This window comes from Pipistrellus hanaki (genome assembly GCF_964339955.1).
Source record: "Pipistrellus hanaki genome assembly, chromosome: 4".
Classification (NCBI taxonomy): domain Eukaryota; kingdom Metazoa; phylum Chordata; class Mammalia; order Chiroptera; family Vespertilionidae; genus Pipistrellus; species Pipistrellus hanaki.
Window position 1 is genome coordinate 13,282,773 of NC_140506.1, and position 26,809 is coordinate 13,309,581.

Genomic DNA, 26,809 nt, shown 5'->3' on the forward strand with positions numbered 1-26,809 from the left:
TTGCCGATCCAATATTTACTGCAAAATACACTGTCACAGGAACACTAGTGATGAAATGGGAGGACAAGGAAGACAGAGGGATTCCTTTGTTCTTGCATGTTAAGCAGAGCACAGGATTTGTGGGGGTTGGAGACCTGTGCTGCCCAGTCCCCGGGTCAGTGGAGGGTTGAGGGCAGGGCTCTGGCCCTGTAGGAGTGAGTGAGAAGGCTCTTGAGTTCAATCATTTGTGATTTCCTTTTTATCTTTTAAGTTTTTGTGAAATCGCAATTTTGGCTTTTTTTTTTAGGTGTATCTAGGGTAACTGGATCCTCGTTTTGGGGAATGTTTAAGTGATTCCAATTTACAGTAATGTGAAAATTATTAATAAACTGAGCTTCATTGCCAGCACTTTCTATGGGCCAGGTCATACACTAAAAGTTGTATGTATTTAATTCTTACAACTACCAAGATGATGTTGCTATGGTTATCCCATTTTTACAGCTGAGAAAACTAAGGCCCCGCAGTTGGTTAATGCCCTGCAAAAGCCATCAGCTCATCAGCTCTTGGGTGAGGCCTTCATTCCGTCCTGACTCTAGAGCTTTGCTCTTGACTGGCAACGTGTCTCCTTCTGGAAAATGAGGTGTTCCGGCTTTCAACCCTCTTGTTGGAGAGTCCTGTGCTGTCATTACCATTAACATTTACTCTTGGATTTAAAATTTTAATGGGTTTTCAGGGGAGAGGTAGTTACTGGTGATTCATAAGGACTAGTTTTATATTGGCATCTTTTATTCTCATAAGGACTAGTTTTATATTGGCATCTTTTATTCTCAATTTAAAAGTACATGTATTTATGGGGTTTTCTTGTTCACATAAAGAGTGTGTCTATTTTGGCTGAATACCTGACACTGCTCTGTTCTTAATCAGGAGTCAGAATTTCCTGAATGGGGTTATTCATTTGAAATTTTTAAGAGGTTGGAAGGTTAAATCTAGTAAACTAATATTTAGGAGATCCCCTAGGCTTCCTTGCCCATCTTCATTTTTGAAGGTTACTGGATAACTGTACCTGTAAGCCCCCTTACAGAGAGGAGTAATTTTAGTTCTTCACAGCTTTGCCCTTAGGACTCACACACGCACGTTAGGTCTTCCATAAATATTTCCGATTGATTGAGTCTCATTACCTGGGAAGTTAGGGTTCCAAATTGCCATTTCTCAGTCCCAGTGCTTCTCCTTAGTGTATTGTACTTTTATTTCAAATTAATGGAGCAGAAACTGAATAAGGATTTTGTGTGGTCTAAAGAGTGGTACCATTGTTTGAGCTGGAAACTTGAATGTAGTGACCCACGGTGATTTTGTGCTCAAAGTATGGAAGTATACCAGGGACTTTTAGAACAGAAACGTAATTATTATGTAACTTTTTTATTGCAGTGGGCAGGCTTGGCTGAACTGAGAACTGCTGAAGCAAGGCAGATAGCTTGCGATGAACTGTTCACAAATGAAGAGGAAGAATATAGCCTTTATGAAGCTGTAAAATTTTTAATGTTACACAGAGCCATTGAACTATATGATGATAAAGAGAAGGGAGAGGACGTACCATTTTTCTCTGTGCTTCTGTTTGCTCGGGACACATCCAGTGACCCTGGACAGCTACTGACGAACCATCTAAATCAGGTGGGACACACTGGTGGCCTTGAACAGGTGAGTTATACCTTTGCTTATCCCAAAACACCAGCGTTAACCATCAAACATTACCTCTTAGTGCTTGGGTGTCAGGAATTCAGGGGCAGCTTAGTGGGTGACTCTGGCTTGAGGTCTCCGGTGGTTGCAATCATCTGAGGACTTGACTTGGGTTGGAGGATCCATGTCCAACATGGCTCACTCACCTGGCTATTGGCAGGAGGCCTCAGTTCCTCACTGGTAGGGGATAGTTCCTTGCCATGTGGGGCTTTATATAGATAGGGCTCACAACATGGCAACTGGCTTCTCTCAGAAAGTAATTCCAGAAGAGAGTGGGAAAGAAGCCACAATGCCTTTTATGATCTAATCTTGGAAGTCACACCCCATCACACTTACCCATGTTATATTTGTTAGCAAGTCACTAAGTTCACCCCACTCTTGCAGAATTGTGGACCTATTTTAGGAACAACATGATTATCTCAGCCTGGGCTTGCTTCTGAAGGTGGTAATGGGATCAGTATCTTTGGATCTGGTAGTCTAAACACCCTTCACATGACTTTTTTTTTTTTTCAATCTTGGCAGCTGTAGCTGTATTAGCTAGGATCCTTTAAAAATAGAAATGGGGTCACCTTAGCTAGTAGAGCGCAGCCTGCTCTTGGATCTTTTACACAGAGACCCAATGCAGTGCTGTCCCAGGAGGCAACAGTTGGCTCACTTTTCACTGTCTTTGGTGAGGTTTATTATGTTGCCTTAAAAAGCTTACGTCTTTTTTTAGTTGAATAGCCAGCCACTAAAGTCGCAATAAGGCTATCCTTCCAAAGTGCTTCCTTCCTTCTTCCATGGCTGGCTCTTTGGCTCGCCTTTTCCTGATCTGTCTGAAAGAGCAAAGATGATGGTCATGCTGGGTCAGGCAGGATTGAAGATAACCATTATTTTAAAAACAATCTGTAAGTTACCTAATGTCTTCTGAACAGTAGCAAGGACACTGCAGTGAAAATCCTGCTAGGGCGCGTTTTGCATGTTAGGCTGAAGGTAGTCCTTTCTGGGTCTCCACAAGGTCTGCTGTTATGGAGAGTCCAATTTTTTAAAAACAGCTTTATTGAGATAATTTACCTACCATAAAGTTTTCCCTTTTAAAGTATGCAGCTCAATGGGTTTTTGATATGTTTACAGAGTTTTGCAGCTATCACAGTCTAATTTTAGACCATTTTATCACCCCTAAAAGAAACCTCATGCCCATTCTTACTCCCTGCTCCCCCCCCCAGTCCTAGCCAGCCAGTAATCTACTTTCTGTCACCTTAGATTTGCCTACTATGGAGAGAGTTCATATAAATGGAATCATAAATCATATAATATGTGGTCTTTTGTGACTGGTTTCTTTCACAGCTTAGTGGTTTTAAGATTCATGCATATTGTATCATGTGTCAATTCTTCATTCCTTTTATTGACAAATACTATTCCATGATATTGATATATCACATTTTATTCATCAGTTGATGGATATTTGGTTCATTCCATTTAACTATTCTGAAAAATCCTGCTATGAACATTCATGTGCAAGTTTTTTGAGTGGACATGTTTTTAGTGCCTGGGAGTGAAATTGCTGGGTCATATGGCAGTTCTTTGTTTAGTGTTGAGGAGCAGCTGTATCATTGGTCATTCCCACCTGCAGTGTTTGAGTCCCACATCCACGTCTCATATAACATACAAGTAACCATTTTAAAGTGTACAGCTCAGTGTCCTTAAGCACATTTACCAGTTATGTGACCATCACCTGTATCAAATCATTTCATGCCTGAAAAGAAAAAACCTGGTAAGCAGTCACTCCCCACATCTATTGTCATTTTGATTAGAGCCATTCTAGAGGTGTGACGCGGTATCTCACCATGGTTTTGATTCCATTCCCTTGATGACTTTCATGTGCATATTGGCCGTTTGCATATCTTCTTTGGATAGCTATCTTTTGGACTCTGCTGAGTTGTAAGAATTTTATAAATTCTGGTTACAAGTCCCTCATCAGAAACAATCCATTGTTGGTGATTTGCTTGTTTACAACGACCATATGAAAGGGCTGGGGCTAGGTCCATGGGGAGGAAGAAGGGTTTTAGCTTAGCCAGCATGGCTTGGGACACCTGGGATGGAGCGGGAGGTAGGTGGCATCTTTCACTTACCTGTTTGTTCTCCTCCCCAGATTGAAATGTTTCTCCTGGCCTATGCAGTGCGCCACACCATCCAGGTGTACCGGCTCTCCAAATACAGCACTGAGGAGTTCATCACGGTCTACCCCACAGACCCACCCAGGGACTGGCCGGTGGTGACCCTGATCGCTGAGGACGACCGGCACTACAACATCCCCGTCAGAGTGTGTGAGGAGACGAGCTTGTGAGAGACACACACCCGGACAGCTTAGCTAGCCTGGCAGCAGGGCCAGAGTGTGTGGTACCTCCTCAGCTCGGGCTGCGCCCTGCTGGTCTCTTAGAATGAATTACATGGACTCTTGGACACTGCGAGCCAAGCTGGCGTGGGATGTTCTGAAGACTAGCTTCTGATAATGAGTTAACCAAGTTTTCTCCTCATATATGATGCAATATGTTTTAGTAGGACCTTTCAGAGCCACATCTGTTGAAAGGTGCACATCTTTTCCATAAAACAAATATTTTAGTATCAGGAGAATATGTTCTTTTTATCTCAAACCAAACTTTCTCTATTAGTAAACTGGCTTTCAGTTTTGTTTTTTTTAATAGCAATTTTTTTGTTTTGGTAGTAAAGGGTGTCTGGTACCTGCCCTTCCTATGCAGTCTGCTTACGCAGTATAATTCTGGGATGGAGTCTGCTAATGGCACAGTCTCAACATCCTCTTATAGTCTTGGCAAGCAGTGATTTGGATTTACATACTAATTAAAGCTACCTTAAACAGATTACTTAATGGAAGACTGAGAATTGGTTTTTCAAAGGCTGGAGAGGAGCAGAAGGGAGACGATGGCACCTGGAAATCCTTGCTTTTCGAGGACATGACCAGTGTTGAGTCCGCAGCCACACCAGGTTTGGTGCGGGGTGCAAGTGGGGTGCTTTAGGGTCGGGCTGTTAATTACTCTGTGGCCCATAGGCTCACTACCAAAGTCAGAACAGAGCTCAGATCTACCTGTGTTTTTAGAGGAGGAAGCCAAGGCCAAATGACTGTAGGCACTCGTCTGAGTTTAGGGGTGGGATATGCTGGATCTAGATCTTCCTGTGCCCTTTTCCTGCTATTTTTAAGGATGTTCCTATTGCTGGCAGTATCTCTGCCAGCAGTACTACGCAGTACTAAAACAGTGCAAAAGTATGGCTATGCTGTATCCCTGCTTTGTTTTTGGAAAGCTTGAGGGAGGCAATGTTCTGGGCCATGAGCAGTTGCCTTCCTGGTGACCAGGTGGTGGTTACGGGGCAGCCTCTCCGAGCATGGCCTGCATTAGGACTTGAATTGTCTGCATGGACTGTGGACACTGCTCACAGTAACCAGACACGTCACTCTTAGGGTTGTACCAGCAGCACCTGAATTGGCTCAGCATTTGTGGAGGTGGTGTTTCCCTGAAGCACTGAGCTTTATTTTAGAATAACTTAAGTCTTTATTTGGTGCCGTTTAATAGTTTATAAGCTCTCTAACCTGTGTTTTTTCAGAAGGGCGAACCTTTTTTGAAAATTAAGTTTTGCTTTCACTTCAAATTCTTAGTTGAGAAAACTCAGAGGTCGCACAAAACTACACAGACTGTTACATTAGCATTTTCCCCATGACCTCGTCAGTACTGGTCACCACATTTTGGTAGATGCTAATTCCCTGAATCAAATTCTGCTCTAAATGTGTGTGGATTGGAGAGGCTTGTGTTTTTTCACTGTGAAATGCAATGGTGCCTGGATAGGAGGTGCCTAGAAGCCAAGTTCAAGTAATAATAATGACTTCTTGTTGGTTTTGATGCTTCATTTTAGTATTTGTAACATAACAGGAAGTACATACCACCGTTTGTTGATACTCACCATTGAATTTAATGGTACTCATGATCATTTGTCTTTGAGTTTTGAAAATAATCTAATCTCAGTGAACTTGAACTGGACTTCTAGGCAACTTAATTGTTTACATTTTATACTTTTTTGTTTCTGTGTACGGTATTATTAAATTGTGATCTTCACTCCTACACTTCTAAAAATTCAAAAAGATAAGTTTAATTGGTTTTCTGTCCCAAGGCCTTATTTGACTCTGCTCTCAGACATATCCAGGCTTAGTGAGGTCACAGCATAAGAGGAGCAAAGCTGTCCATGAAACAGTGCTTCAGGAAATACAGATGACTGGCCAACTTTAAAAATAATGTTTGTTGCAACATGCAACTTCAGTTACTCAGATTCCTAATTCCATTTCTCATTCCTGGTCTTGGGCTGGTCAGTGACATGAGCAGAATAAAAATGGAATTGAGACCAAAATTCCATTCAAGAGAACAATAATTTAGAAAGACCTCTAAAATGATCAAGTATCTATAAGGAAAGTTAGTGGGAATTGCACTGTGCTTACTTTCAATCCCAGAGTTTATTGCAAGAGTTCAGAGATTTTGGACCCTATGATTTTGGCAGAAAGATGATCTCCACCTTAAGCAGGCATGACTTATTCCTTTGAGTTCATTTAAATATTAATGGCACATAAAAAATTAATAAAGAATTTCTGTGTAGCAAGTTCCATGGAATTAGCTTTGCTCCTTCAGAATTTTTTCTGGCTCCTCTCCTCACCTGCATATACAGCTGTTCATCTCACCCATACACGTGGAACGGTGATGTCGGCAGTGGAGAACATGAGGCCAGTGTGTGGATTTTCACTTGTGATCTAGACGTAGGTGGAATTTGATCTGAAATGCTTGCAGTTCATCTTCGTTCGAATACGGCATGTCTGAAAATGTTTTAAATACACAGAACAAAACTGACCCTGATTTCTCTATATAGCAATTTCCACTTTTATTACACTGTTATATATTCAGTTAATACCTGATGAAATTTTTCTTTGATTAAGAAAAACAGACACTGTCTTTTTGTGTTCTTTCATTAGTCTTACCAGGTAAAATCTCAGGCCACATGCACTAACACCTCTGATGGGAGAAACGGCCTTTGCAGGTTATATGCTTATTTTCTTTAAGTATTTTTGTTTTAAGGGCTGTGATAGTCCTCCTGCTCTCACCCTCACCCCTACATGCTGTTTTCTTCCAGATAATGACTGAAGTGCTTATGAAAATGATATCATTGCATTTAATGATGTAGCCTTTACCATCAGCATAGATGTAGGATTCCAGTATTCTTTCTGGCTGTTCTCCTTTCTGATATTAAAATAAAATTAGATTATCTTCTTTTCTCTTTCTTAAGCAACACTTTGCAGGCACTCTCCCTTGAAAGCCAGAAAGTTATTTTCAGAAATATATACCTCCAGGGCATCTCACTTGTAGGCATACCTAAAAATAAATGCCTTTTTAAAAGATCTGTGACTACTGTGAAGTGAATCTGAAATGTGTGTGAAAGGCCTGGGGTGTCCCCAAATAGTTTAGCAGAAGCAGAGTCCAATGTCAAGTCATTTAAAAATGGCCCAAGGAACTGTACAAAGTGAACCGAAGGAGGACTGATTTTTAGATGAGAAATGCCACACAGAAACGAAGCAACAGATGCCCTGCAGACCTCCTGGGCTTAAATTATAAAAGAATACAAATCTGAAAGAGAGGGAAGACCTATGTGGGTGGATTCTGCAAATTCCTTTTTCTAAAGTTTAATTCCCTACGTAACAGAAGTGTAATATTTAATGCCTTTGGGCAACCTCATTGGTGATCTCTTCTGAGGGGTGAAGAGACCAGGGAGCCAGTGCTGAGTTGTACAGAGAATAAAGACTTATTTCTGGCAACTCTTTTAAATGTTAGTGTAATTCTCTTTATAACCGGGAGCCATGGAAAGCACAAAACTCATTTGACTCCTTGTGACAGCACCTTAGTGGCAGTAGCATTGGGAGCAAGGTGGGCTCGCCATGCCCAGGAGGGGTGTGTGTTGTATGTGCATGCAAGCACATGCATGTATATAAATGTATGTGTACTGAAGTCACATAGTGACTGTCTTATGTCAGGAGGCCTACAGCAGAGGGCCCATCAGAATTGGATAGGTTGGAGGGGAGCTGTCCCATTTGTATTTTTTTCTTGGTAAATTGAAAATTATGACTGGAAAAAGTGGAATGGGTTAGTATGTATGTATAATTAAACTATACAGAGTGGCCATTAAATCTGAAAATACATTAATTGTATTGAAATGTTATATCAACAAACCATTTATTGTATGTCTCTGTTCCCAGGCCTTATGGCCACCTGTTTATTTAAAGATTTCAAATGCTTATTAATAGCCAGAGCTATTAATGGAGAACACTGACTGGAGTTTTATCTCAGTCTTGTTGATTTCTTGGGTGTAAGTCTGGGTCAGGGATGAAATTGCCAAAACATGGGTAACAGCAGGAAACGGTCCAGTCCCGGCCTGAAATTTCAAGTTAGCAGTCGTTTCCCTGTGGTTAAGCTTAGTAAAGTCATTTTGTATTTAATTTTAACAGTTGTATTATATTGAAAAATGCCTTCATGTAAATGGTGCTATAGTATGGTACCCCTCCCTTTCAGGTTCACTCCGATTACTTCTGAGTATTTAGATATGGGAACAAAGAGCCAAAATGAATGTATTTAATGAGTTATCTGCTCTTTTCCATTGCTTTTATAGAAATGTCTTGGTATTGTCACCTGTCTGGTATTTCTCCCTCTGCAGGCGGGGCTGGGAAGGGAGAGAGAGCAGCAGGTACACGAGGTGTGAACCTGGCCCTGCTCTTCGTGGCTTGTTTTAGTCAAGTCTCTGTTTACACTGTAAAATGTCAACATTTGTTAAAAAATTCTCCTTTTCTGAAAAACATGCCCCAGGCTCTGGTCAGTTTGGAGCCTCGCCTCCCACCTGCCTCTGCAGTGGGACACCTGGCTCAGGGCATAAGAGTTTCCTTTGTGACTTGTTGAGTCTCATCTTCACAGTAAAAAAAATAAACAGAAAATAAAAACTCAGTGGCCTGGCTGTGTTGCTGTGGTTCAGTGCCTGCCTTTGAGAGTTTTGGGAGATTGGGGTCTAATGCTTTAACTTTCCAATACCCCCAAGACAGGCCTGCGGTGCCCAGTGACTTCACAGTGTGAACTCATAGGATGTTCTTAGGCCTGAGTAGGTGCCTGGTTCTGGAACTGGGTTTGGGTTCAGTATCAGTCCCATCATTCACTATTAGGGTGAGCTGGGGCCAGTCACTTGAACTCCCTCCATCTGCATCCCCACCACACAGCCTGTCTTCCGGCGGGGTGGGGTGTGAAGTGAGGTACAACATTTGAGACACTTCCAGGAAGGTCCCCTAGGCCTGCAAGGGAAGGCGATAGCCATAATCCAGACCCAGCTTTCCTGGGTGTCAGAGGAGAGGCCTGCTGTCTGTGCAACCTTCTTAGGTGTTCAAAACTATTCAGGCTTTTGGAAACGCACCCGAAAGTGTGATAGCAAGAACTGTGCATTGCCCGCCAACCAGAAGTGAATGATGTGAAATGGGGGAAGACTGAGCATTCAAAGGTATTCCTGGGCATAGAGGATGAAGGATGAACCAGCAAAGACCTGTCTGCCTCCCACCCCCGAACAGCTCCAGAGAGGCAGGACAGAATTGGCCCTTGGGTGGAAAAGCTCTGAGTGACATTCAACCCCCCAATTCCCTGGAGCTCCATGACTCCGCAGCCCAGCCTCCACCCTCAAGGATGGCTGTGAGGTTTGATGCTACTTTACATTCACTGGGACAATTTAGGCTATTTCTTACAGCCTAAAACAGTGCTTTCTAAATATTCCTGTAGTGACATCTCCCCAAGTCAAGAACTAGAATGCAGTTTAGGGCAGATGAAATGCCCTTATGATGTGCTGTGCTGTTTATTTAGGAAATGGCCCTACTCCAAATGTCAGTATGCTGAGAAAGTAAAAGACACATATACTACATGATTATATCCTAATTGTGCTTGTGATGTACTAAAAAATTTTTAAAAATCTGTAAGAGCCCAGCCACTCTGGCTCAATTAATAGTTGACAAAGGAGGCAGGAGCACACATTGGAGTAGAAACATTTCACTTCAATAAATGGTGTTGGAAAAATTGGACAGGTACATGCAAAAAATGAAACTAGCCCACCAACTTACACCATACACAAGAATAAACTCAAAGTGGGTAAAAGAAATGTAAGGCATGTAACCATAAAAATATTAAGAAAAAACATAGGTAGTAAAATCTCAGACATGTTGCGCAGCAATATGTTTAAGGGTACATCTACAGCAAAGGAAACTAAGGAGAGAACAAATGGGACTACATCAAAATAAAAAGCTTCTGCACTATAAAAGAAACTACCATCAAATTGAAAAGGAAACCCACTGAATGGGAGAACATATTTGCCAATAATACATCTGATTAGGGGTTAATATCCAAAATATAGAAAGTACTCATACAACTCAACAAAAACAATCCAATTTAAAAAAATGGGCAGATGACCTGAATAGAAATTTCTTCAAAGAGGGCATACAAATGGCCAAGAGACACATGAAAACATGCAAAAAATCACTAATATCAGAGAAATGCAAATTAAAACCGCAATGACATATCACATCTGTCAGAATGGCTATCATCAAAAAATCAACAACAGTGCTGGCGAAGATGTGGAGAAAAAGGAAAACTAGTTGACTACTGATGGGAATGCAGATTGGTATAGCCGCTGTAGAAAACATGGAGTTTCCCCAAAAATTAAAAATGGAACTTTCATTTGACCTAGTGATCCCACTTCTATATCCTAAAAAACCCCCAAAACACCAGTCGGAAAGAATATATGCACCCCTATGTTCAAAGCAGCGTTATTTACAATAGCTAAGATTTAGAAACAGCCCAAGTGCCCATCAGTAAATGAGTGGATAAAAAAGCTGTGGGACATTTACACTGGAACACTGTGTAACTGTACCAAAGAGGGATCAGAGAATCCAAGATGGCTGCGCCCAGGTGAAGACCTAGCCGCAGCCGCACACAACAATTTCAATAAAATACAACTAAAATATAAAACGGACATTGCCCAGAACTACAGGAAGGTTGACTGACTGGAAATTCTACAGCGAGAAGCAAGGACAAAACCAGAAGGAGGCGAGGAGCTGGAAAAGCCCAAGGTACGGAGACACGGTGCGCGGAGAGGACGGAGCCAGAGAGGAGGGGGAGACGGAGTGCCTGGCGGGCGTTCCCTAGCGGAAAGGAGATAAAACTCCAACTGTGCTAGGCCCCCGACTGCTCTGAACCCCAGTTCCCCAGACCCCGGAGACCAAGGCTCATCCATAGGGAGCCGGGCTGTAAGGCGGGACCCCGGCTGTATGGCGGGACCCCGGGGAAGCCGCGGCGAAAGGAGGTCCCGGCGGCGCGCAGAGAAGGGACGGTCCGCTGTGCCGCGGGATTGCCCTGGCCGGAAGGAGACTGGGGCTCCAGACTGCTCTGAACGCCACCTCCAACTCCACTTCCAACTGAACTGAACCCCAATACCGGGCTCATTGGGGGAGAGCACATAGACTGTTTGGCAGCAGGCGAAAATCGAGGGCACCTTTCTCTCAGAGGCGCCGGCAGCGAGCACTGAAGGACCCGCATAGGGCGGGGCTGACGGAAGCCAAAGCTGCAGGCTCCACCCTGTAACCTCGCCCCATCTGTAACTGCGAAATGCGACAACAAAATAAATCACAAACAAAAGAAATGGAGGACAAAAAGCGTCTGGATATAGAGTTCAAATCTACGCTTATAAGGTTTTTCAAGAATTTCCTAGAAAAGATGGATAAGACCTATGAGGATATGAAAAGAGATCATCAAGAAATGATAAGGGAACAACAAGAAATAAAGAATACATTGTCTGAAATAAAACATATTTTACAGAGTCCTAAAAACAAAAGGGAAGATCACAAGAATCAAGTCAAAGATTTGGAACATAAAGAGCCAGAAGACACTCCTCCACAGAAGCTAGAAGGCAAGAGAATCCAGAAAATTGAAAATAATGTAAGAAACCTCTGGGACAACTTCAAGCGAACCAACATCAGAATTATGGGGGTCCCAGAAGATGAGAGAGAGCAAGATATTGAAAACATACTGAAAGAAATAGTGACAGAAAACTTCCCCCACCTGGTGAAAGAATTAGACTTACAAGTCCAGGAAGCGCACAGAACTCCAAACAAAAGGAATCCAAAGAGGACCACACCAAGAAACCTCATAATTAAAATTCCAAGAGCAAAAGACAAAGAGAGAATATTAAAAGAAGCAAGAGCAAAGAAGGTAGTTACATATAAAGGAGCACCTATACGATTGTCAGCTGACTTCTCAACAGAAACCATGCAGGCCAGAAGGGAATGGCAAGAAATATTCAAGGTGATGAATAGTAAGAACCTACAGCCGAAGATAATCTATCCAGCAAAGCTATCACTCAGAATCGAAGGTCAGATAAAGAGCTTCACTAATAAAAAAAAGCTAAAGGAGTTCATCACCACCAAACCAGAATTATATGAATTGCTGAAGGGGGTTCTTTCAGAAGAGAAAGTAAACGAAGATAAAAATTATGAACAACAAATACGTAACTATCAACAAGTGAATCTAAAAACCAAGGAAATTAAAAAAAAAATCTGATGAACAATAGTAACTGTTGAATATAATAGAATCAGAGGTATGGAAGGGGAGTGAACTGATGATTCTTGGGGAAAAGGGGAGAGGGGGGCGTGGGAAGAGACTGAACATAAACTGTGCACCTATGGATGAGGACAATGGGGAGTGGGGAAAGGGCAGAGGGTGGGGTGGAAACCTGGTGGAGGAGAGCAATGGTGAGGGGGGGAAAAAAGGAACATTTGTAATAATATGAACAATAAAAATTTATTTAAAAAAATAAATAAATAAAAAATAAATAAATTAAAAAAAAAAAAAAAAGAGGGATCACTTACCCTTTGGAACAGCATGGTGGACCTGGAAAATATGCTAAGTGAAATAAGCAAACTGAGAAAGACATCACATGATCTCAGTTATTTGCAGAATCTAATGAACAAAATGAATTGACCAACAAAATAAGACCCGAAGCAGGGAGGACAGACCTCTGACATAACTCATTGTGGGGTTGGGGGATGAGAAGAGATAAACCAAAGAACTTATCTGTATATATAAAAGCCAAACAACCAGAATAACTGGAACGACTGTGATGGCCAACTGGCCCAATCGGGACCCTGATTGCCCCCTCCCCCTCCTAACCTCAATCGGGGGCGGGGCTGGCCTGCAAACCTCCTGTGTCCCCCTGGCCAACTCGAAGAGTGGCGGGACCCCACCCGTGCATGAATTCATGCACCAGGCCTCTAGTATATTTATATGTATAGTCCATGGATATGGGCAGTAGGGTAGTGAAGACCTAGGGGGTGGGTAGGGACTGGCAGGAGGGAATGGGAGATATCTGTAATACTATCAATAAAAAAAACCACATTAAAAATAAAATAAAAATAGAGTTGGAGGAGAAGGTCATAGGAGGGAGAGCTGATGTGCAGGTGACGTAGGGTCAGAGCTTGTTCAGGTGAGGAAGGTGTGAATGCCTTCATTCATTCACCAAAGAGAGCCTGGTCAGGGCAGCTCTTTTCCAAATCCAGAGGCAAGGATGAGCTGGCACAGCCCTGCCCTCCCTAGTCCTCTCTTACCCTCCCCACCTTTGAGAGCCGTGACTCCAGGGGTAGAATCACAAAGCAGCTTTATTTTTGTCTCCTACAGCTCAAGTAGGAGAATACCACCTTGCTCACGCTTGGATAATAAAGAGACCACATTATTTCAAGTTGCCAAATGCTATTCTAGTTGTAAAACTGGAGTAACTAATCTGGTATAGGATTCAAAGGTGACCAATTGTGAAGGGCCCATTGCAAGCTCCCTGAGTACCCGCTGAAAAGCTCTTTTCTAGGCTTCAGTATCAGGGACTCTCCCACACATGTGCACACACCCCTGAGGAGGAGAAACCATCTCTCCAGATTCTCTTTCTAAATGTCTCCTCTTCTATGCCCTCATGGTGAATGAAGAGCCACGGAGAAGATTGGAATGGGGCCAGAGTTTAGGTGCCGGAGCAGGAGGCTGGGTGCCAGCAGGATTCCCATTGTGTGTTGCTATTGCTCTGGGGGGGTTAGCACCTTCCTGCTCCCTGGCTGGGCTCTCATTTACTACCCATAGTCCAGGCTCAGCAGGGCCATCCTGGCAGTAACCCAGACCAAGAGAGAGAGGAAGGGCCGGCCTGGAAGGGCAGGTGAAGGGGGTGGGGGGCAGGTGGTCAGACCGCTGGGAATGGTGGTACAGGTTGTGCACTGCAGAATTCCAGGAGGGGTTACTTCCATCCTGGTCTGGCGGCCCTGAGCCTGGAGAAGGCTCCTGCAGCATCCAGGCCCTCGGGGTCCAGGAGCACCTGCTCTGAAGAGGACAGAGGGAGGGATGGAGAGACAGAGGAGGAAGGGCCGAAGGCAGTGACTTGACAGCAAGGGGACGGGCCAGTAGAGCAGGTTTCTGGGTGGTGATGACATCATTCACCTTGTCAGGAGAAAGCATGGGAGGGGCTGAAGGCCAGGTCTGGCCGGCCCCTCTGAGATGCTGGGAGGTGGCTGGAACAAGCCAGGGCTGGGCTAGCAGCCCTGAGGATCATCGTGAATTTGGAATCAGAACAGGCCCAGATTAGGCCACCTGGGAACATGCAGAACGAGATTCCCAGCTAAGGAGGGAGCAAGCCCGGGGCCGGGAGCCATTCTATTCTTTTACAAAGAAGGTGGAATTAAACAGCATTTAGAACAGTTGTGGGTGAGGGAGGTGCTGAAATCTGGGCAGTGGGGGCAGGTGGGGGAAGGCAGAGCAGAACTAAGTAAGGGCGTGGAGTTGCCAGGCATAGGGGAGATGTCGCTCTTTGAATCAGTCGTGCACGAATTTGTGAGCTTCTGTCCCACCAGGGTGAGAATCAGGGTCAGGTTTAGGATTTAGGGTTAGAATTTAGGGTTAGGGTTAAGGTTAGGGTTTGGGGTTAGTGCTAGAGTTTGGGTTTAGGGTTAATATTAGGGTTAGGATTTAGGGCTAGGGTTAGGGTTATGGGTAGGATTTAGGGTTAGGGTCACAGTTAGGATTGCTTTTGTCTTGGAGCTGACCCAGCCTGTGTGCCTCAGCCACTTTCCCTCAGAGTATGAATGTGATGGAAGAACTTGGGCGTAGAGGTGAATGATAATTATTGTATTTGTTCATTCCTTATTGGTCTTTCGAGTCAGAGCACCCGGGAGCGCCTGAGCTGAGCCAGTCTGACTAGAGAGGATGCAGAGGAGGGGTGAGAGATTCTTTGAGGGAAAACAGCTGGGGGTCAGAGGATGGGTGTGGGAGATTTCTCAGTGGATGATAAAGGGATTCACCTGGCTGTCAGGCGGGAGCGTGGGAGAGATTTGCCCTCGTGGTACTGCTGCGGGGAAAATTCACGATTTGATGCCAGCACAGCTCCCCAGCGTGACATTAGAGCCAGGCAGGAAGACGCCATCTCCCCAGTGCCATGGGTGGAACCAAAGCCTATTTCTTAGACTTAAAAATCAAGGCAGTGTTAAAGCATTGGTGGCAGAAAGGGGAAGTGTGGCAGAGGCAGGGCTGAGGCCTGGGATTTTAACTCAGAGCCATGTAACGAAGCAGCTCAGGGGGAAACAGGCCAAGCCAAGCAAGTCCGTGGAATGCCTACACCCTTGTTGATTACAGGTGTCTTAACACATTGTGGGCGGATCACGAGCATTCTCGTGTTTTCCTATGACACAGCGTCTTACATAAACATTAAAGGCACGCCTTGAAACTTTGAAGTTATTTATTACATGTCCTTACAAGCTAATATCTTTTTAAAGTATGATACTTTGTAAAAGGTTTTGTCCTTGTTCAATCAAAACTTCTCTGGCCACTGCGTAAAGCTAGCAATAAAACTCCTGGTGCACAATGTATTACAACACTTTCTCCATGTCACCCCCCATAGAAGTTCACAGAAACTGAGGGCTGAGATTCTTTGAGGTTAAGACATTACATAAAAAAAAAAAAAAAAAAAAAAAAAGAGGCATGCCTTTCACGTAAAGATTGCTAAGGACAGTCTCTTAGATGTGGGCAGGAGGGGGTGTTGGGGTTCTGTGCCTCTGGCTTTCCTAGCATCCCTCTAAGTCTGGCCTTTTTAGAAGGGAAGAGAAGTTGGGCTTCAGAGAAGTACTTTCAATATTACTGTAGCTATGGGAAGTACAAATTTATTTTAATACAAAGTAGAGCTTGAAGAAATAGGTCATATTTAAATACTAAGGCATTTAGAGAACTATCCCAATGGTTAGGGGTTTTAGCTACATAGGCAAAGGTCAAAATTTTAATATCTCCAGTACGTTTGACCAAAAAAAAAAAAAAGGAAATTGCAGTCAGCTGCCATGTAATTTGGGGTGTGTAAACAGACTCATGGTTAAAATAAGAAAATCAAGAAGCTAAAAGCAATCGCAATTGTAAACCAACTGTTGAAACTTTACTTAAACTAAAGTTAGAATATGAAAGCTACTTGACAATATATGAGCACAAATCCCCCAAATAATTTTTTAAAAGCAAAGCAGGTAGATAGAAATCCTCTGAACAATGCAAAAATTTACATCTGTTAAGTCCATATGTAGCACTTGTTTAAATACAACATATATTTTATGTTGACCTCTGCAGTCAATTTTAATTAAAGGCTGCACAACTATTTTAATGTAATTGGTTTCAGCAGTTTAAACCCACTGTTTTACTGTGAAACTGAAAGCCCGTGAATTGACCACCAAGCGCACGAGGAATGACTCCCACTAGACTTAATTTTATTTTTTAAAAAAACCTGGATCACTGCTGATGATCTGATATGAAATGAAGAATGAGGCAATTTTATTTTTCCATGGCAGGGCCCATGCTGTGTTCTAAATCTTAGATCATACATAGACTGCTGGCCCAGAAGGAGCCTGAGCAGGAATGGCCCAGGCCTCTCACTGGACAGGAGACCAAGGTGAGGCTGGAGAGGTGTGAGTGATATGGACTGTCATGCTATGAACCCACGGCCCAGCACGGAAGCTCCCCTTAGATCACATGTGTCAAACACAAGGCCCGCGGGCCAAATCCAGCCCGCCACGCCTTGCTATGTGGCCCGCACCGCGCTGTCATCACTGCACTCCGCTGTCAGTTTATGACATTGTCAGTTTATGACTGTTCAGTAAACCATTCGGCCCGCGACTTAGGCTGGATTTTACATTTTGGCCCCTTCTCTGATTGAGTTCGACACCCCTACCTTAGATGAATGGGTGTGGGCTTGAACAGACTCCTGGGTAGCTCTGTCAAGATTTATATACAGTATATATATATTGATTTCCCACAGAGAGGAAGGGAGAGGAATAAAGAGCTAGAAAAGTCGATGAGAGAGAAACATCGACCAGCTGTCTCCTGCACACCCTGGGGATGTGCCCCCAACCAATGTACATACATGCCCTTGACCGGAATTGAACCTGGGACCCTTCAGTCCACAGACCAACGCTCTATCCTCTGAGCCAAACCGGTTTTGGCCTGTCAAGATTTCTTAGCTCTACACCAGCTCCCTGGTCACGCTAGCTTTTGACTTTTGCTCTCTTAATACATTGCTAAGCAAGCCAAATATGTCAGAGACCCAAGGGGCTGTGTATCTGCCCCACAAACCTTGTGGACGTAGCACCCCAGGGAAGGGGCTGCTTTGGGGTGACTGGCCCACCCTTCGGGCGTTGAGTGACTGGCATGGATATGTGTACCCTATACTCTTTTGTTGGACCGAAACTGTGGGTCCCCCATGTTCACAGCCCCATGCTTCAGGGAAGCAGAGGCCAGCTGGCTGTAATGTTCCCCAACTCCAAAGGCACCGTTTCCTGTCCCGGGTTCATAGTTGGAGGACATCTGCTAAATCTTAGAGTAACCACCAATTCCACAGGCCAGATTTCCACCAGACCGGACAGGCAATGGTACACATGGCTGCTCTGCCTCCACCACCCCCCACCTTTTTAAAAAAATATATATTTTATTTTTTTTTTTTACAGAGAGGATAGGAGAGGGAGAGAGAGTTAGAAATACTGATGAGAGAGAAACATCAATCAGCTGCCTCCTGCATACTCCTCACTGGGGATGTGACTGCAACCAAGGTACATGCCCTTGACCAGAATCAAACCTTGAGTCCGCAGGCCGACGCTCTATTCACTGAGCCAAACCGGTTACAGCTGTTACCTCCCCCTTCTTTAACCTGAAACCACATATACTTCTGGAGAGAGAAAGGGCTCCTAGCTCTTGTGTGCTTTTGTTCTGCACGGACCATAGAAGACAGCCTCAAGTTCTTGGAGCAAAGTACCCTTTGAGTTGCCTAACTTAACCAGACGTACCCTGTAAGAACCTTCTGCCGTGTGGGGGGTGGGCCGTGGTCTTACCACCGTGTGTTCCGTAAGCAGTCTGCGAGAGACCCTGGCGGAACGCAGACGAAGCTGAGAAAAACATTCCTTTGGAACCACTTGGACTTGGCAACGGTAATGGAAGAAAAACAAACCCAGGAGGCCCACCTTTGCTGCTGTTCTCCGCTGAGGCGGCAACGGCTAAGAGTCCCACCCTCCCCTCTGGAGAGGCCACTGCAGGAAACCCACAAGATCTCACCAGCCCTCCTCCTCAATTTCCCCTTTGAGACTGGACGGTCACGTTTACCTGACTCCAAAGTGGGCTATTTTGATTCCATAACACAATCTCTCTCCGTTAGAACATTCATGTGTTTTCTTTCAGCCGGGCTTTCGGGCCCGTGGCCTCAGACTTTCCCTCCCTCCTGTTTCACCTGCGGTTAGGGCAGCTGATGAGCCACGGGGGGTTTGGCTGCCGCAAATGACCAAAACAGACACCCAGGCGGAGGGCATCTCGCATGTTTACCAAACATGTTGCTCAGAAACACGCTTTCCGATGGGAGAGCTGTGTGTGAGCATGGCCGTCTGCAGGAGGCGGGCCGGGCGGCTGGTGTACACATTGCCATGTCTCAGAAAGCCCTGCCCATCGCAACTTTGGTTCTCCCCTGCTCCCAAAACACACACCCCACCAAAAAGGGCAGCCCTTGGGAACTCCCTGGCCTGTGCATCCCTTTGGAGACTGCATCTTAAGTTAGAGGTCAGGGACCCGCACAGGGAGAGGCCGGGCCCTGGCCCATGGGGTACAGGCTGCCCTGGGCCATGGTCTGCTCGGAGAGGCACTGGAGCCGTCTTCTCAAACACAAGAAAGTATTCCTCAAGCTCACGTCCTTTAGTTACTACAGCATAAATACTTTCTATTTCGCAACGCAGGCTCTTAGTCTCCCACTTCAGCTTGAAGTAAAAAGTAAAAAAAAAATCCACTTACCCATGAGATGAGACCCCACGAATGACTGGTTAGGAGGGGAGGGAAGCCGTGGAATCTTTTCACTTCTGACGCTAAAATCTCACTGGATAACTGCTCTCATATGCGGAATGGAATGACTAGCCCCATCAGGAGAGAACCCGGGAAGAAGCTGCTTGTGAGCCCTCAGAGCTGCCCTGGCTGGGGAGCCCCGCCCCCTCCTCATGGCCTCCGGCCCCGCCCTCCCATGATCCTTCATTGCGAGTCTCGAGGAGTGAAATGGTACATCTCCATTAGTGAAACTGTATTTGGCCCCTCCAATAGTGCCTCACCCAGTGGTCAGCAAACCGCAGCTCTCGAACTACATGCGGCTCTTTGGCTTCTTGAGTGTGGCTCAGCGTTAGAACCACTTCTTCAAGTCAAAGAAGTCAAAACCACTTCTCAAACTCAAATCACCTGCTGACGCTAAAACAGCACAAAACAAAACACAATGGGGTGGGTAGGGGGGAGGAGATCTTCAGCACAAGGTAAGCCCAAGGCAGGCAGCGAGGGGGTGCACCTGACTTCCACCCAATGATGGAAACCTGTGGCTGTGCCCAAATTACAGAATCCCAAACAGGTGAGAGGTTCCTGCCATGTCCAAACCTCTCAACACACCCTGAACCACGTGGCCGGCGGCCCATCCTATTGAGACCTTCCTGGAGGAAGCCTTGCCTGGCTCTTCCTGGAGCTCAGTTCCTGGGTGTCTCACTGTTGCCCAGGGCCACCGAGATCCCGCTATTGGGGGCAGAGCGCACACAGCCCCTCAAAAGGGCAGGGAGGCCACGGAGGAGATGCTCTGACCTGGGCTTGTGCAGGGAAAACCCTTCTGCAGAAACACTGCGCTGAGCTGCCCGAACTCACCTTGTCAGCATTCATATTAACAAAATGCCTTGATGCCCCTGTAGTTTTAGGTTCTCTTTGTCTACAAGCAGTCACTCAGCACGGAGAACGTCACACCAGGTCTTCTCATGGTCCTTGACATGAGACCCTCAAGGCTATAAGCTGAGCATTGAATGTGCAATAAAAACAAAAAACCTGTGTTGCTCCTGCTGGTATGGCTCATTTGTTTGGGCACTGCCCCATGTGCCAAAAGGTTGCTGGTTCCATTTCTGCTCAGGGCACATGCCTGGGTTTCGTGCTCAATCCCTGGCAGAGGGTGGACATTCAGAAGGCAGCCACTCGATGTTCCACTCTCACATCAATGTTTCTCTCTCCCTTCCTCCCTCTCTCTCAAAAAAAAAAAAAATGTTTTAAACAAAACACAAAAACCTGTGTTGGGGGATGTTTCTTTGATCAGCAAAGTCAAGAGAATGCTCCTCTTGCTGAAACCGGTTTGGCTCAGTGGATAGAGCGTCGGCCTGAGGACTGAAAGGTCCCGGCTTCGATTCCGGTCAAGGGCATGTATCTTGGTTGTGGGCACATCCCCAGTAGGGGGTGTGCAAGGGGCAGCTGATCGATGATTCTCTCTCATCGATGTTTCTAACTCTCTATCCTTCTCTCTTTTTCTCTGTAAAAAATCAATAACATTAAAAAAAAAAAAAAAAGAGAGAGAGAGAGAATGCCCCCTCCTTACTCTAAAAAGGGGGAAGAAGTGGCCCCACTTCCCGGTTTGGCTGCCTTTCCCGCCATGGTTCTCAGAAGAGAGGCAGACCCTGCCAGCATGGGGTTTGCTTGGGAAGCTAAGGTGTGTGTTTGTCAGGATGCTTGCAGCCCAGGTGAAGGAACCGTCTGAGAGGCCGTGAGTTTTCTCTTCTAGAGAGGCAGTGGGCTGGGGTGGCAGGAGTGGACAGGACTGTCCCAGGGGCATCGCCGTGGTCTGGTCTGCGGGTTGCTTCCTGGGTTCTCCAAAAGTCTACCAAAACACTGTAGCCTGTGAGCCTTTCACCGAGAGGGTTTGGAAGTCCTCACAACATGATCTTGTTGCCTACTGGCATCTCTAGTTGATGGTTCCCTGATTTAGAGGGAAAGAATTCGCTTTTTCAATTTTTCCCCTGCTTTTTCAATTTTTAAGCTCTAACCCAACAGCATGAAATATCACCTGGGTTAAAGGAACATTGCTGCTTACTTTTCTAGTCATGTACTTGAAAAGCCGGTACAATCAGATTTTCCCCCATTGTCTCAGATCTGCCTCTGAAAGCTCCCAAAGCTGTGTATCCCGTTTTCAGCACTCAGCCTCCGGCGGAGCACCTGCCGGCTGGTCCTGGCGGCGGCATCCCTGAGGGTCTCTGGGTGTCCAGAAACATGAATGCAGCCCGTGATGCGCATGCCTGACTTTATGCCCTTACATCCCTTTTTCTAGAGGAACAATAGGATCACACAGCACTGAAGACAGTAAGTACAAGCGCCTGGCCTTCTCCTTTCGTCTTTTTCCCTTTCCAGTATCCATCTCCTCCACTCTCCCCAGTGTCTACTCCAGCTAACCCATTGATACCCGTATCCAGGATCAAAAGTAGTTCTCTTGTCATCTACAGATCCTTATATTTAGGTACAAATGACAGGCTTTGCAAAACTGCTACAAATAAGAGACAATGTTCATCGATACAGTACGTTTCAATAGGCAGATATGTGGACACACAAGCAATCGCCATATTGGTATTAGAGACATTTTATTGAAAATGCGAAAATAGGAAATGTATTATAGCCTAAAATAAATTACATAACATATACAGTATATATTTATATCTTTAAAATAGTTTTGTGTCTAGGTTCTTTCAGTCTAGGAATTTTGACGAAATCAAGAATTTACTGAACGGTGTCCATATTATTAATATTAATTTTTTTTAAAAGAAAAAACCCGCTTTCCAAAACTTAGAAAAATATACTGCACTAAATGGATTTCAAATGTATCATCTCAGGGAAGTATCATCTCAGGGAAGTATCATCACATAGTGACTTTGGAAGTTGTTTTTATAAAATGTCTTGCTTTATCTTGTGGCGTGGGAGGGGCGTACATGAGGAATTACCTGTACCGCACGGTTATGACTAAGAATGGCTGGACCAGGTAAGACACCTACTTCAAAAGTTACGAGATACGACAACCTGGCAGGAGAAGGCTAGGTTACGACTTAAAGCTGCTGCAGTTCACTGTGAAAACTAAAAGGTCCAGTTAGGACGCTCCAATCCCCTTGCTCTAGCGCCACCTTCAGGAGAGGTGAGTGGAAAGCAAGCCTTCGGGGGTGGGGGAAGCCATGCGGAAGGATGCAGGAACTCTCGGAGGAGATGCTGCGCTTTGGTGACAAGGTTACAGTTAGCTCGGGTATGTACACGGCAGGCGGCGGGGCAGGGTGTGAGCGCTCACCGGGCCTAGCAGGAGGCCAGGGGAGACGGAGTGGTCGGTGCTGGCAGCGGGCTGTCCCTGTGGCATCTCACACTTTTCTCTGCATCCAGCTGCCCCGCACACTCACAGATTCCCCTCTTCCGTGGGAAAGGCCCCGGCGGGCTGGCCCTCTGCACGGGTGCGGTGGACAGGCGATGACTCCGTGGTGGCAGGCCACCGGGGTCACCTCTCCCTGCACAGCCGTGCCGCTGGGAAGCCGTGGAAAGCCGAGTTGTAATTCGGTGGATTCTTCGGAGAGATGCAGAAGGGCAGGCGCCGTGCGTGGCCTGCTGGGCGGTGGTGGCTGCGGGCGAGGGAGGGCAGGGCCGCGGTCCTTTGGTTCCAAGTGGATACTGTCCGAGGGAGAGGAGACGACTACGGGGCAGCGATGTCCAGTGGGTTTCCGTCTAGCGGGGCTCGAAGTCGCCCGTGGTGTGGGTTTTCACAAAGCAGCGGCAGAGACCATCCCCGGGGTCCCGCTGCTGTAGGTGGGAGCATACCCAGTATGCCGGACGGAGTTCACATGAAACCTTCCAACCAGGGCCTCTTTCATTATCAAAACAACCGAAACCCAAACGCGACAGGAGAGGAGATGGTGCCGGGGTGTCGTCCCCGCGGTCCCCGCCGTGCCCGTGCGTCCCGCGCCTCATTCGTTCTCCTCTTTCATTTCCACGATGTCCGTGATCTCCTCGGCGGCGGGGATGTCCGTCATGGCCGAGTCCTCTCCCTCCACGGCTGACTCGTTCTCCATCTTCTTTTTCTAGACCAAGGCAGACACGTAAGCGTGGGCTGTGGCGGGACACGTCACAGTGGGGCCAAGAGCAGGGGGAGGCCCTCAGGGTCTCGGGCTTGGGTCTCGAGGATGGCTGGGGTGACCTCACCCAAGCTGCCCCTTGGTCCAGCGTGTGCCCCTCTGTCTGGTTACCGGGACGCCGGCACTGTGCCAGGTACTCTGGGCGATCCTATCCCAACCACTCTCCCCGGTGCCCTCTGAACGCACCGTCAGCTGATGGCAACCTGCCTCTACCCGGGGACACCACTTCTGCCCCCCAGTTCCCAGCAGGGCCTGTGCTCTCCCCACCCTCCTGCTCAGGGCCCTACAGACCCTTTGTCCTCGGGATGAGCATGTGACCTGATGTTGTGGGAGCATCCCTCCCTCCGGGCCAGCCCCGGGCTTGCTGTCATTTTCTCCCACCCTGTGCCTGGCTGTCCTCACTCCGGGTGGCTGCCCTGAGGCCTTGCCCCTGTGGTGTGGGCCCAGCGGAAGGACGGGAGGCCTCCTGTTGTGGGCGCACAGGAGCCACTCAGGTCTCCCTCCACCCGGGAGGAGGCTTCCCAGCCACACAGGGAGCCTGTCCCCAAGTCGCACCTGTTTCCGGTAGACGTAGCACGCGGCTATGGCGACCATGGTGGATTCTCCCACAAATCCCGCAAGGAGGGAGCCCACGCCCAGGGTGGCTCCGTGGACCCTGGGGATGAGAAAGCAAAGGCCGTTAGTGTGTTAAATCGGTGCGGAGGCACACACAGTGTCAGAATCCAGCGACACCCAGGAACGGTGTAGACGAGAGGCACCAGGTGTAGACAATCGCATTCAGAGTCTGTACCTAATAAACCGTGCACCTGCATGGGGTGGGGACCTGGACCTCTGCCTCAGCTCAGCACCTCTGGTGGCCGGGCCATGTCCCCATCCCTCGAGAGACCGCAGACTGTAGCAACCCCCACAGTGCAGGGGGGTGGGGTGGGGGTGGGGGGGACACGACACACACTTCCAAGTTGGAGGGACCGAGTAACACCCCTTCCGAGGGAGACTGGGAGTTGTGGTGAGAGCTCAGTGAATAGTGTGTAGGGGCCTGACCCTGAAAGGACTTTTCGAGAATGAATCTCAACAGCCTCGCAGGCAGAGAACAGGATGCAACTTTGCATTTCTACTTCTAGTTATGTGTGGGGATTTCACACAAAAAAAGCAAATGCAACCATCTGAACAGAACTCAAGTGGCAGGGGGACCCGAAGCCCCACGCCCCCGATGACTCACCCCAGGTAGGGCAGGACCACCAGGCTGGTGATGAGGACGATGATGCGTAGCACGGAGCTGGGTGCCAGGACGAAGGTCTTCTTCAGGGTCATCAGCCACCCGGTGAGATGAGCCCTCACGGTGACTGCACGGAGAGCAAAGGGCTGGTCAGCACCACCTCTCCTTGGGGGCCTGCAGCCTGTGGTTTCCAGCCCCTGGGCAGCACACCGGGGTCCTTGGGGCGCTGGCTGGGACCCAGGCCCTGCTGCTGCTGCTGCCCTGACGTCACCCCATCTTCCTGTCAGGTTCCCTGGCAGCCCGTCCCTACTTCGGCTCCTGCCCCATCACAGCCCTGAGCATCCAGACAGAGAGTGGCTGCAGGCAGTTCCCTCCTCCACAGAGACAATCCTGTCCGCGCCATCCCAGCCCCCCTTCCTCCCCCAGTCTCAAGCTCAGACCCTTCCTTTCCAGAAGAGAAACCTCAGGGAGAAGAGAAAACTCAGGGAGAAGACACGGCTGCCCGTGATCAAACCTGATTCTGAGTGAGGAGCAAACCTGGACCAAAAGCCCAGAGACAAGTTGTCAGGGAGGGAAAGGGGCTGCTCTGTCCGCGTCCCTGATGTCCTCAGCCGTCCCGACCGCAAACCTCAGTCACCTCCCTCCTCCTGTCCCTGGCAGTTCCCTGTCATTCCTACAGGTGGATGTGTTACAGACACCTCTCCCCGTCTCCCCATCCCCACGGGAACTGCGGGAGGGCAGGCACCCCACCTGGGCGCCATGGAGGGCTCCAGCCACAGGTGTGAACTGCTGGCTGATTTTGGTTTTGGAGGAAAACAGTTATCAACAAGAAGTGCCTGGATATATGGCCTCCACCTGGAGGGTGTTTAAGGAGCGCTCACCTGGGGCGAGGGAGTAAGCCCATTGGAGGGAGGGCCTGCTGTCTTCTCACTCTGTGTGCCCTGCCCGCCCAGGGGGGAGGGCTGCATTTAGGAGGCTCAGACACACACCTGGGATTGGGCAAAGGCGCAGGTGAGGACACAGGTAGAATGCTAATCTAGCTGAAACCAGTTTGGCTCCGTGGATAGAGCATCGGCCTGCGGACTGAAAGGTCCCAGGTTCGATTCCGGTCAAGGGCATGTACCTTGGTTGTGGGCACATCCCCAGTAGGGAGTGTGCAAGAGGCAGCTGATCGATGATTCTCTCTCATCGATGTTTCTAACTCTTTATCCCTCTCCCTCTCTATAAAAAAAAATCAATAAAATATATTTTTTAAAAAAGAATGCTAATCTGGTTGGCCTGCGCCCTGCAGGCTGCACACACAGGTGGAAACTGGATTGTCTGCAAGCCCTTAGGGTGACACAGGTGAGGGAGTCTCCAGCGGAGATGAAGCGGGTCTCCCAGACTTCCAGCCCCTCCTCCAAGCAACACTGTGAGGGCAGCGCCTCAAGGTGGCGCTGCCTTCCAGAGCTTGGCTCCCCAGGGTCCTGCCTCCCCTCCACCCCTGCTCCTTCATCCCTCCGTGACTGCCACAGCCAAGAAGGCGACACCCAAGGGACCCAGTCTCCAGGAGCGCTTGGCCCCTAAGAGCAGGGCAGCTTGTGTGACTCAGGGGACAACTGGGCTGGCAGGTGCAGAGGGCTGGCCGAGCTCCATGGCCCGTCTCTTAACCTCACTGGGCTCTCTGTAGGTTTTGGCTCCTCAGCTCCCTGACTGGGGTGGAATTTTTGGGCAAGAAGATTTTTAACAGGAAACAACATGCACTTGGTACAGAGTTTAACGGGGGAATATAGCACAAAGGTCTTCCTCCGGGCCTGGCTCCCGGGGGCCCTTGTCCTGCTTCCCAGAGGCAAGCACTGTTTGCCTTCAGTGAGTTACTTCTAGAAACGGTGTGCAGACAGGCAGGCACGTACCCTGAACATGGCATACACAGGCATACACAATGGGCGGTACATGTGCTGCAGACATGCTAGCAGACATACGAAGCAACCGTTCTGCAGCCCGCTTTTCTCATTTCATAAAGCGCTATCTCCTTCTCTGTGGCACACCTCACACTACTCGGCCGATTTTCAAATTTTCAAACTGGCTGTGGGCTTCTCTCTGGCCACATGCTCTCCTGCCTCAACTCTGCCCCTCGATCCTCGTCTCCAGCGGTCCCTCTCTTTCTCTGTACGGATCCAGGTTTCACAGGCTGCTCCCCTCACCCCATTTTACTCCTGAAATTGATATACCTACAATTTGACTTCTGCATCTACAGTTCTCAGGGGGTTGACACAGGCCTAGACTCGTGTCCCCACCACGATCAGGGTGCGTGGCAGTTCTCTGCCCCC

The 26,809-nt window shown here is 47.4% G+C and overlaps 3 protein-coding genes across 4 annotated transcripts in view; 2 read left to right on the forward strand and 1 right to left on the reverse strand.

Annotated features, from left to right (window-relative positions):
* The window catches only part of OTULIN (OTU deubiquitinase with linear linkage specificity), a 33,452-nt gene extending 24,720 nt beyond the window's left edge, over positions 1 to 8,732 (forward strand). For both annotated transcript variants that reach the window (XM_084881652.1, XM_084881653.1), the window contains 2 exons: positions 1,405 to 1,674; positions 3,845 to 8,732. In XM_084881652.1, coding sequence (XP_084737778.1) covers positions 1,405 to 1,674; positions 3,845 to 4,039 — 465 coding nt within the window. In that variant the 3' untranslated portion in view covers positions 4,040 to 8,732. The remainder of the gene's footprint in view (positions 1 to 1,404; positions 1,675 to 3,844) is intronic.
* Positions 1 to 26,809, forward strand: part of TRIO (trio Rho guanine nucleotide exchange factor) — a 749,917-nt gene that overhangs the window by 381,980 nt on the left and 341,128 nt on the right. The window lies entirely within an intron of this gene.
* Positions 21,744 to 26,809, reverse strand: part of ANKH (ANKH inorganic pyrophosphate transport regulator) — a 110,478-nt gene continuing 105,412 nt past the window's right edge. The window contains exons 10-12 of the mRNA XM_084881649.1: positions 24,504 to 24,627; positions 23,840 to 23,939; positions 21,744 to 23,230 (exon numbers count right to left, since the gene is read on the reverse strand). Of these exons, the coding sequence (XP_084737775.1) occupies positions 23,117 to 23,230; positions 23,840 to 23,939; positions 24,504 to 24,627 (338 nt within the window). The 3' untranslated portion in view covers positions 21,744 to 23,116. The remainder of the gene's footprint in view (positions 23,231 to 23,839; positions 23,940 to 24,503; positions 24,628 to 26,809) is intronic.